We start from the raw sequence: 11,537 nt of genomic DNA on the forward strand, positions 1-11,537 counted from the left end.
CCCCCACCCCAGCACACATCCCCCACCCCAGCACACAGCCCCCCATGGCAGCCTAGGGCAGGAGGGTACTGAGGAACCCCTGCAGGTCAGGGAAACGAGATCCAGAGAGGTGGTAGAGCCGTGGCCGTGAGTGGCTGACTTGACTTCAAACCCAGGCGACGGGTGTCTGGGTCCTGGAGCCCCGTGGCAGGAGGGAGAGGGAGGCCTTGGGGCAGGAAGACCATTTCCCGCTACGCTCCCGTCCACGGCCGCCCTGCTGGGGGCCTGAGGACAAGTGGGGGCCTTCTCGGGCCTCCATTTCTACCAGTAGGTCAGGCTGGAGTCACCCGGTGTGCCCAGGGTTCCCCGCTGCACGGGCTGGGAGAATACACGGCCCTGGGTGAGCTCTGCTTTTCCAGGAAGCCACCAAGGGTCCCCTACGCAGCGTGGGGCATGTCTGCGCCAGGCCGGGCCGGGCCCACTGCGCACTCCTGCGTCCTCTCCCAGTCCCTTCTATGACTTCCTTTTTAAATGTAATTTTATTTCATCCTTAAGGTGATGTACAGACGAGGTTCTAGGACTCCCGGCCCTTCCGGCTCCGTCCTCCCCACGCACGCCAGGGTGTGGGTCCTGCTGTGCCACAGACACCCAGAATCTCTGTCCTTGGCAAGCTGGCAGTCCCGGGATGCTGTCTGAGAAGAGGCTGAGGCCCGGGCAGCACACCGCGCCCACTGCCGGGCCCGGCGGGTGACCCCACGGGCAACGCGACCCCAGGCCACCCCCTGCCGACCTGCAGATCAGCCAGTGTGCATCGCTCTGCACCACCAATCCCCTCCTCCGGGTCTTTACCCACTGTCCCCACACCAAGCCCCAGGCCCCTTCTCTGCTCTGCTCAGCCCAACCCCCCTCCTGTTCTGGCCACCTCCTCCGGGAGGCCCATCCAGAGACCTCGGCAGCTCCAGTGTCGTCCACCCCGACTTCCTTCTGCATTAACTCTCCTGCTTGACAGGCATGCTCAGCCAGGGCTGAGCACGGGGGACGCCAGGGCCGGCGCCCCTTGCTGGCCATCTTCCCCCTCACTTCTGCCCTGAGGGGGCAGGAAAGCACGGCAGAGCCGAGGAGACAGGATGCGAGCGCGGAGGTCCGGCGCGCTGGTTTGGAGTGTGGCTTCCCTTACACGCGAGTGACGGGGCGGTGTGGCCTTCCGCAGGAGGGCGAGGAGAAAGGCCACATGCCCCCGCAGGGTGCGGAGCCCGCCGCTCCCCTCCCGTTCCCCGGGCCACGTGGGCAGACCTGTCCGTAGGTGGCAGGTGTGTGAGTATATTCCAGTTCCTGTGGTGATCTTTGATCTTCGCTTTCCCCCATTTTTTAGGGGGACAGCACTAGGGTAGGAACCAGGGTTCAGACACTCGCTCTACCCCTTGAGCCACGCCCCCAGTCCCCTCTGCTCTTTTTTGTTGTTGTTGTTTAGGGTCAAATCTGATCCTCATCTTTGTCCCCCTGGCGCTGCGATGGCCGGTGTACCCAGGCTTTTCTGTTGATGAGGCCTCGCCAGCTTTGTTTTTGTCCAGGCTACCTGGAAGCCTGCTCTCAGCCTCGGCTATAGCTGGGATGGCAGGTAGACGCCATCGCACCCAGCTTTTTGTTGAAATGGGGTCTTGTGACCATTTGGCCCAGGGCGGCTTTGTCCTCTGCCTCCTGAGTAGCTGGGGTTCCAAGTGTGACCCACCAGCACTTGTCTGCCTTTCCTATTTTTTTACAGACCAGCTTAGAGAAGACAGGCTTGCAAACAGAAATCGGAAGTCCTGCCACCCTGAACCCAGACCCCTCCATGGTTACAATGGGACCCTGGATGGGCCTTGCTCCCGGCCGGCCGTGGCTCTGCACAGACTCCCTCCAGCTGCTCCTCCCCGGCTCCCTGCCTCATCGATCATTCTCTACAGCGCTGCTTCACAGCCCTCCAAGGTGGGCATGGAGCGGCTTTTGAGACCTTCCAGAGCCTATGTCCAGCACTGCCCACGCCAGGCAGCGCTGATCTGGGTGCCCGAGGCACCTCTCCAGGCCTGCTAGTGTCCCCTTGGCCCTTCCCAATAGCTGCGGTCCAGCTGCTTACAGTGCCGGGGCCTCTGTGACTCCCACCCCCTCACCCCTGACCTGTGCCCCTGGCCTACCGACGCTCTGGTCCTGGTGCTCTTGGTGGGCTGGCTCCTCACGGCACAGGGGTCCCCTTCCCAACCAGCCAGCACCCGGGACGTGCTGGATCTCCACTGGCTCTCTTCCTCTGGGCGGAGAACCCGGAATATCGGAAGAGACCGTGCCAAGGGGACAGCTTCCTTTGTTGTCTGAGCGCCTGATCTTGGCCAGTGAACGGCTCTGGCGGTGAATCCCGCAGCCCCGGCCGCAGCCCCGGCCGCAGCCCCGGCCGCAGCCCCGACCCCGTGGACCTGCGATGAGCCCACATGCGGCCCTCTCCCATCTTCCTGAGCAATCGCCCATTTGTTTTCATGGGGATTTGGTTCTTCACCCTCTGCTGTAGCCAGCAAGATACACGCCAAACACACATCCTGGCCCAGCAGCAACCGACACCGTTAGCAGAAGGACGCGAAGGGCAGGGCCCTGCGAGTCACCGCGGGTCACCCGCACCAGCCAGCACGCCAGCAGCGCGGGCGCCTACCTTCCGGCCGGCCTCGTTGTTGTGCAGGTTCATGAGAGTCCGGGCGTTCTGCTTGATCTCCCGGGCGTCCACGAAGACCCTGGCGAAGCCGATGCCGTAGCGGATGTCGGCGGAGCAGCCGCCCCACTTCCAGCCCTCGTCCCGGTGGTACTGGCCCTGCTTCTCCTTGTCGCAGCCGCAGTCGCTCAGGTTGCCCTGGGTGCAGGCGGCCGTGATGGCGTGCGCCACGCCCGCCGCGATGATGGCGTAGGTGAAGGCGGCCTCGCGGCTCCCTGAGAGGGCAGAAGAGCGGAGAGAGCTCTGTAGAGCTGCCGTGGGGGCCACTGCCCCAGGCACCGGGAGAAGATGGAGCCAGCTCAGGAGCTCAGGATCCTGAGCCCGAAGACCGAGCGAGCATCCGTTTCTAACGGGCCAGGAAACCCCGCATGTCACGTGCACACCCATTCCATGCGTGCCCGGGGGGTCGGCCATGCAGGAGGGGACTGGGCACAGGCTGGCTGCCCGGGTCCTGGCAGCCAGGGGAGGGGAGTCCAGCCCATCTCCACCCACCACCCCTCCCTGGCCACCCCAACCTGCCCAGGGCTCATGGCACCCCAAAACAGTGTCTCTGGAGGCTGCGGTGTGCAGGGGCCAGGGGGTGGCTTCCTTCCAGGGGCACTCTCCCTGGCCGGGTCATTGTGGCCAGTGACCCCCCCCATGTTCTCCCAGGCTGTAAAATGGGGCGTATGGATAGATCTCCTCACAGCCTGTGCCGTGGCTCACTGAGCCTGTGGCCCGGTGTCTCCGTGTGTCCCTGTGTGTCCCCCGCTAGACGTGGCCAGCTCTGGTGGCGGTGGAGGCCCCTGACCACAGCGCGGGTCCTGGGCGGGTGCTGGTGTGCTGCCCCCTCGCCTTGGCATCTCTGGGCCTCACTCTCTCTCCACAAAATGGGTTCCAGGGCCACCATGCTGCTGTGTGAGGGACACAGATGCTGAGACCCTGGGCGGGAGCGCCATGTGCAGGATGGGTCCCGAGGGGCCGCCGGGCCAGCCCCAGCCCCCTCGCCGGTGCACTGGCTCTCTGGGAAGGCACCTGGGGGAAGAGGCCCCGGAGCAGACAACAGCGTTCTGCCGCTGCTGCGATGGGGTGGGTGAGGCGCGGGCCCAGAGAGCACGGAGGGACGGAGGGGACACGGAGGGACGGAGGGGACACGGAGGGACGGAGGGGGGACACGGAGGGACGGAGGGGACGCCACTGGCTCTGGGCCCTAGTTCACACTGCCCGTCAGGTGCTCAGTACATCCTTCTGCCCACCTCCTCCCACCCCACCCCCCGCCCGGCCTAGGGCTGTGCCGCCAGACTCACAGACAGCCTGTGCATACCATGGTGCTGGTGTAACCTACAGGCTGTCCTGAGGGTCCACACGCAGCCTGAGCTGCTGGTGTAGTCAGGGGGGGTACACACGCAGCCTGAGCTGCTGGTGTAGTTGGGGGGGGCACACACGCAGCCTGAGCTGCTGGTATAGTCATGAAACCTGACAACACCTTTCTTGCGTGAGATCAAGCATGCCGTGTAAGATCCAGCAACGCCCGGCCGGGCGCTCGGGATGAGGGACTGACCAGGGCAGGAAGCGGGTGTGGCTGGGCAGGGAGAGCCAGCACCTGATGGGAAGCGTCGCAGGGAGGGGACACATGCAAGGAGACACGGCAGCGAGGAGATGGCCAGCAAGCAGGGCGGGGGACCTGCCGCCTCCAGGGGACTGCCGGCCACATCTCTGCCTCCGCACAGGTCGAAGGCCACATTTACCCCTGCAAGGCCACGGACGACCGGCTCCCCGAGACCCTGGAGGGGCTTCAGACAAAGCACCCCACAGACTGCAGAGCTCCCAACACAGCCCCGAGAGAGCAGAGACACAGCAGGGTGAGGGCACGGAGGAAAGGCAGCCGGGGAGGTCTGTGCCACGGATGGCGGCTGGGCCCAGGGCGGGTGAGCTGCCTCTCCATGCTCCACTGTAAAACGGGGGGGACCATCAGACCCATTTTATTCCGCTGGCAGTGAGGAGCAGCACGAATTGCCGGCGGCAGAGTCTGCACAGAGCTTGTCTGGGCAAAATGTCCCCAGACACTGGGGATGGCAGGTCCCCACAGACCTGGAGAGCTCGGGTCTCTACAGCCGAGGACGGGGTCGGGGTGGGCAGGGAGGAGGGCCTGGCCGGGCGGTGCACCCCTGCTGCTCACCGCCCCTGCTCCCCCAAAGTGGCAGAGTTGTCCCAGGGATTAAACGACTCCAAGGTGCAGGGGTGCGTGCACCTGTGCTGCCTGAGCCTGGCGAGCCCCTGCGTCCCACTCCCTCTGGGCTCAGGGCCAGGGCAGGTTGGCCACCGCCAGCCCAGGGCTTCCGGCACTCTGTACAGGGCCCCCACGGCCTCCATCCTGGTGGGCACCGCCCAGGCTCTCCAGGTCCCCCGAGCTGGCGTGACCGCACAGGCGAGGCTTGGCAGCCAGCTGGGGTGGCACTGGTGCCCCTGGCTTCTGTCCCAGCCACCGTTCCCGTCAGGTGTCCGAGGTGGGCCACCGGGTCTGGCACAGCGCGCAGAGGACAAGGCAGGCGGTGGGGGCAGCCTGGGTCCCCGCCTGCGCCTGCGCCGGCCGCTCGCTGCAAGAGCGCGGGGCTCCATCCTCTCGTGAGCTAACGGCCTCCCTGTCTGGGAGAGGAGAGCGAGCTCCTTTGGGGGGATCGCAGGGTGGGAGGATGGAGGACGGGGAGCGGGCCGAGCCCGTGCCGGGTGGCGCCCCCGCCTGGCTCTCTGTGCTGCACTCCGCAGCCATCCCTTCCCGAGGGAAGAGGCCTTGAGCCCTCAGCCAGCCCTGGGGCTCTCGCCCGTCCCAGCCCCACCCGGACAGGGACTCCTCTGGCCAAGGCCACGACTCCTCCAATGCTTCGAAGTCCTGTCAAGAGGTGCGTTCACTTGTCAGCTAGAAGCACTTAAACATGGCAGCTTGCCCAGCTGGAGACGGGGTATGAGGGCGGACAGAAACGGGCAGAGTCCTGCAACCTTAAGGTTGTGCCTGCGGCGTGAGAAGCCTACAGGCCATCCACCTACAAACTCCTCCCCTCATCCCGGGCAGGGTGTGGAGACTGAGGCTGGAGAGATGCGGTGACTCCCGGGAGAGCTGGGACCCATGCCTGGAGGAAACAGCCACTGGCCGCCCCTTCCTGGTCCAGCTCCGCGCCACACCTTCCCCAGCCGCTGGCCGCCCCTTCCCGGTTCCCCCGAGCCGCCTCTGCCTCCTGGGGGCCGCTGCAGGGAGAGGCGCGGGCTGCAGAGGGTCCCATGAGAGACATGAGTGGCACAGGTGCGTGGGGGCACGCGGGGCGGCTGACGTGTGCCTTGGCCACGGGCGGCGCCTCTCCACAGCACTGAGGGGTGATGGGACCTCTGAGGCTCACAGCCCAGCCTTGTGCCAGGCCTCTCAGGGGGCTGGCTGCACCCCCTCAGTGGTAGGCTGCTCCTCCCAGGGGCTGGGGACCCTGCCCAGAAGAAAACCCTCCCCACCCCCAGGAGAACAGGAAGACCCTCCACCAAACCCTGCCCTGGCTCCCTGACACCACGCACGAGCCCCGCCCCTCCACGCTGACACACGCACCCACAGGTCAGAGCCCTCTGCTGCCCCTAAATCAGAGGTGGGCAGAAAGTCTGGGGGCTTCCCCCAGAATGACAGGCTCAGGTTTCCCCAGGGTCACCAGGTCTCAGGAGAGAGACTGGAGTCGGGGATCCGGGGTGCACCCCTCAAGCCCCCGCAGCTCTGGGTGAAGTGGCCGGGGCGCAGGCTGGGCTGCTTCCACCCTGGCTGAGATGCTGCTCTGTCCTCCCCGAGCCTTCGCCTTCGCCCTGGGAACCCGGAGTTGCCCCAGAGTGAAGAGGCTCCGGTGACAGGGCTCGGGCAGGCCGTCCCCGAGGAGGAGGCCGGGCCCGAAGCGGCCGACGCCCTCCACCCGGCAACAGGGACAGAGGAAACGCGCCGGTGTCCCAGCCGCCCGAAAGATTCCACCCACCGCCTGCGCACCGCGGCTGGCACCGGAATATTATCTGGGTGTATTTACGGTATCTCACTGGAAACCACAAAGTGCATTGCATTGTTTTTTCTCTTTTGCTATTTAAAGCCAACTGGTCAGAGAACGAGCCGTGGGCTGTGATAAGGCTGAAATAGGGCGATGTGGAAAACAGATGGAAACACGATGCCCTTGCCAGCCTTGCGTGCCAGGATCCCAGCCACACAGAGCTACCCAGAGACACCGGGGAGACCGCGAACAGCCTGAAGATTCGGGGGCCTGGGGGCCGGTCAGCGTCTGCGCTGTGGGGGAGGGTGACAGCTCAGAGGCCACACCCCCCGCCATGTCCTGCTCAGATTCAGCCACCAACACGGTGGCAGGGCCCCTGCTGACACCCCGCGCCCACCGTGCGGGCAGCCCTTCTGTCCCTGGGTTTGTGCTGACTTCGGTCATCACCATGCTCCAGCCAGGCCCTGGGGGCCTAGGTGGGTGATCTGTGAAGTCTCCAGCGTTGAGTGCAAGACCATGTGTGTGCGTGCGTGCGTGTATGTGCGTGTGCATGTGTGTGTGTGTGTGAAAGCAAGGGTGTGTGTCTGGGTCTGCCTATCACAGGAAAGCTGGGGAGAGAACGGTGTAACAAAAGGCTCATCTCAAAGAATAGTGTCAGGAGAGCTAAAATCCAGGATGAACTGAGGCTTGCAAAAAAAAATGCCAACGAGACAAAAAGCCCTTTGTTGGCTGCTTTCTAAGCGAGAATGCGGGAAAGAATAGGGCTTTGGCTTGGGCAAGATGGCGCATTGTTAAGAAACGGCAGAGAGAAAGCGGAGCGGTCTGCCCCTTGCTCTGTCTCTCTCTTGGAAGGGGCTTCAAGGCCATCATTCCCAGCACCCACTCAGCCTGAGGTGGGAAGGGATGGAGCCGTGTGGGGACGAGCCTGGGCCCAGTCTCCCACCCTAAGGAGAGGAGGGAGGGGCTGGGCTGGGGTGCCTGCCTGAGCGGGGGCCGCACGGAAGCAGGCAGAAGCCCCAAAACGCATCGGAGCTTCGCAGCTGGTGGACAGAGGAGGCTGGACGGCCACCAGGGGCTGGACGCTAAGCCATCGTGCCCATCCTGGAAAAATTCCAGCCAGAGTACCCGACGGGGCCGTGAGTGTGTGGAAAAGATCACGAGCCGGAAAATCACTACTTCTTTATCAAGGATAATGGTGGCGACATAGAAAATTTTTACGTGCGCAAAGAACACGGTTATCTCCCCACATCCTGTCTCCGCCCTGATTCAGGCCCTTAGCGCCCCCCGCCCCCGCAGAGCCATCCAGATGTGGTGTCCAGAGCCCGGTGTGGCGGCCCAGTCCCCACCTCTTCCTGCAGCCTCTCTCTGCTCTCTGCCCAACACCCCAGCATCCCGGAGGCCCAACTTCTGGCCCACAGGCTCCTGTCCTGCCCGGGTCACACTGCCAAGCCCTTCCTGTCCCCTGGCCTTCCCCTCCTGGGCGTTGGTCCAGCCTCTCTATCGGGGACCCCTGCGGACAGCTCTGTGCGGTGGCATGCCTGCCCCTCCTCCCAGAGCACTTTTCCACACTTCAGCCCTGACCTCCCCGGCTCATGCCGGCCTTGCGCTGCAGATTCCCCGTGGCTAAGTCCCGAGAGTTGTGGGGGGCATCCCCACGCATTTCACATTCACAAACCGAACCAGAGACACCCGAGGACCAAAAAGTAAAATCTCACAGCCTTAGATGTGCGTCTGCGCTCCGCCCTGTATGGAGGGCGCCCTGCTGTCCACGCTTCCTTGAGCGATTCATTGCCCGGGATGCAAAAACTGGTCTGAGTTCCACGGACAGCTGCAGGCACCGGCAAAGGCAGTGCTAAGGCAGAGCTCACCATTCCTGTCAAAATCCCAGGGCAAGCCGGGCGCTGGTGGCTCACGCCTGTAATCCTAGCTACTCAGGAGGCTGAGATCTGAGGATCACAGTTCAAAGCCAGCCCGGCAGGAGAGACCGTGAGACTCCTATCTCCAATAAACCACCAGAAAACCGGAAGTGGCGCTGTAGCTCAAGTGGTAGAGCGCTCGCCTTGAGCTGAAGAGCTGAGGGACAGCGCCCAGGCCCCGAGTTCAAGCCCCAGGGCAGACTGCATCCCTGCTGTGCCCGTGGGGAAGTGTGTTGAGGGTTAGGTAAATGTACCTTGGACAGATTGTGGGGGGCGGGGGGGCGGGGGGCAGCCAAGCGCGCACAGCTCCTCAGCAAGCTGGTGAGCAGAGGCGCGGGAGCGGGGCCTGCGCCGACGCCGGCTCCAGCCGCCCCTGGTGTCTGCAGGACTTTGCAGGGCGTCCCGTACGCTTTGGGCGCTGTGACGCTGTCAGCACCCGTCTCCCCACAGCCCCGCTTCCTTCCCCAGGGAAGGGCAGGGTGGGAGAAGGGTCCAGAACCGAGGCTCTCAAGCTCTGAGGCAGGGCGTCCCGGCCTCGAGCCCGCCGCGGCCCTTCTCATCTGCGGGAAGCCGGGGGCAGTGTGAGCAGAGTGTGCGCAGTAGCGGAACTCAGGTGGTGCTGATGGATGGGGCGGGCCTCCACTAAAACGAACCCAAGTGGGTGTATGTGTGTGTGGGGGTGTCGTTCAGCCTCGTCCTGGGAGGTTCGGGGCTCAGAGGTCCTGGGGACACCCAGGCTGGAAAGGAGTCCGCCTGCCCAGGCCATGCCCATGCCAGGGCAGGGAGAAGGGGGATTGACAGGCCCAGGCTCTGTAGACACTTAGGCTCGGGGAGCAGCCTGGCACGGGCTGTGTTCTTGCACAAGTAAGCAAAGGCATTTTCGGAAGTGTTGGATGTGGGAAAGAGCTGTCTCAGGCATGTGTGTGTGTGTGGGGGGGGGTGTCCAGGAAGGCTTCCTGGGGGAGGTGGCCCAGAGGAGAAACCCTGCATAAAGCCAGGGCGCAGGCTGCCCAGTAGCACTGGGCTGCCCCTCCCATGTGCTCTTTAGCCCCAGAGAGGAGTAGGGTCAGGGACTGGGCCAGCATCCGGGGCCCTGTTGCTCCCCCAGAGCCTCCACAGCCCCGGTGCTGTCCGTGTGCCAGGCTCTGGTCAGAGTCCGGCTCCCCACAGAGCTTCCCCCACCTGGAGAGGCGGCCATGATCCCCAAAGTCCAGAGCAGACTCTGGGAGCGCTTCCTAGCATGTTCACACTCGCCCACCACCTACAGGCCCATCCCTGCCACACGGGCACGTCTGTGGCCAGGAAGCCGCCGGAGCGACCCCACACCGGACCACCCACCGCTGCCCACTGCGCTGGACGAGCAGGACCTAGGCCGTGAAGTGGCCCAAGTGGAAGAGAGGCAGGGAGAGATGGGAAGTCCACAGCAAGCGGTGGAGGGCTCTGAGGGGAGCGAGGAGGGAGAGACCAAGGGGGCACATCCACGGGTCAGCATGCAGAGCTCCCACGTGGGCGTTTGGGCAGAGGCCTGGACGGGGCAGGGAGGAGGGCCGTGCACGGAGGAGACCCTGCCTGGCGGGACCGGAGTGACCAGCCGCTGGAGTGGCCGCGAGGAGGAGGTCGCCCACCCTGCAGGTCAGTGTTCTCACCGGGAGGGGTGGGAATGGCCCGGATTTAGATTTTGGAATCAATCTGATGAGTTTAGCGGATTCATGTGCCCGGTGGCCTCTACCACAGCAAGAATAAACGCTGGAGCATGCCCCCATTCCTGTCTCACGCAGGATGGGCCCAAGGCCTCCTGGGGGAGAAGGGAAGCGGCTGTCTCCCGCCCTCCGGATGCGCCGCGCAGTACGGCTGAACCGGCTGGGTGGCTGCAGATGGGCAGACAGGGCGGAAGGGCGCGGGACAGCCCCCGTGACGTCACGGCAGCGTAAGGACTGCAGGATGGGAATCTGGTCCCAGGGTGCACTGTACCGCCCGTGGCCAGCAGCAGGGCAGCCCCCCCTGCAGCTCACATGCGCACCCCATCCACAACCCAGCACGCGCCGTGCATGGCAGCCCGCCTCACACCGCCTCGAGCTTTGGGAGCTTTTGCAGCGCACGCGGGAGCGGAGACGGACACCCCCCTCCGCGATGATGGGACCACGTGGGGTGATGGCTGGGAAAGGTCCTCCGTGGAGGGCTGCGGCACGCCAGGGTGAGCCCCATGTGGCCTGGACCCCCACGCAGCCGGCACTCTGCCCCACGCAGCGCTGGCTCCCATGCTCACATCGCCAGGTGGAAGGGAACTGGGCAGAGAGGAAGGGCAGCTGGAGCGGGGAGCTGCAGCCTCCTCCATTCTCCAGGAAGCAGAGGTCAGGGCCCCGGGGCCCCGGGCATGAGGCCCTCACAGGCCAGGAGAGTGGTGGGCAATCGGCCCGGTCCCTGACCTGGGCACCCCGGGGCTGAGAGCGGCGGGCGCTCGGCCCGGTCCCTGACCTGGGCACCCCAGTCTGCACGCTCTGTGCCATGAGCAGCACCAAACGGAAACAATGAAAAACGATGAAGGTGAAGCTTACTTTGGGGAGATCTATCTCTCTGATAACCATGAACCAGTCAGCGAAGGAGACCCCCAGATGCTGGACGTAGAGCAGGGTGAGGAGGCTCGGGGTGGAGGACCGCCCCCATCCATGCCCTCCCCGTTCGGGTGGGAGTCTACAGGGGGCCCAGCGCGTTGCTTAAGGACAGGACGGCGTGGACCGCAGCTCTGGTTAAGGCACCGCCGGTGCCAGTGCCCCGTGCCCCGCCCACTTCCACCCCAGCACAGGGACACGAGACGGGCCAGCACCGCCGAGACCCCAGAGCCACCCCGACCCCAGCCCTCAGCCAGAGAGGAGGCCACACTGCACACACACACACACACACACACACACACCGCACACACACCACACA

General features: G+C 64.8%; 1 protein-coding gene across 1 annotated transcript in view; it reads right to left on the reverse strand.

Annotated features, from left to right (window-relative positions):
- The window catches only part of Wnt7a (wingless-type MMTV integration site family, member 7A), a 38,991-nt gene that overhangs the window by 23,147 nt on the left and 4,307 nt on the right, over positions 1 to 11,537 (reverse strand). Inside the window, exon 2 of the mRNA XM_013010435.1 lies at positions 2,654 to 2,925. Coding sequence (XP_012865889.1) covers positions 2,654 to 2,925 — 272 coding nt within the window. The remainder of the gene's footprint in view (positions 1 to 2,653; positions 2,926 to 11,537) is intronic.

This window comes from Dipodomys ordii, unplaced genomic scaffold (genome assembly GCF_000151885.1).
Source record: "Dipodomys ordii isolate 6190 unplaced genomic scaffold, Dord_2.0 Scaffold12, whole genome shotgun sequence".
Lineage (NCBI taxonomy): Eukaryota > Metazoa > Chordata > Mammalia > Rodentia > Heteromyidae > Dipodomys > Dipodomys ordii.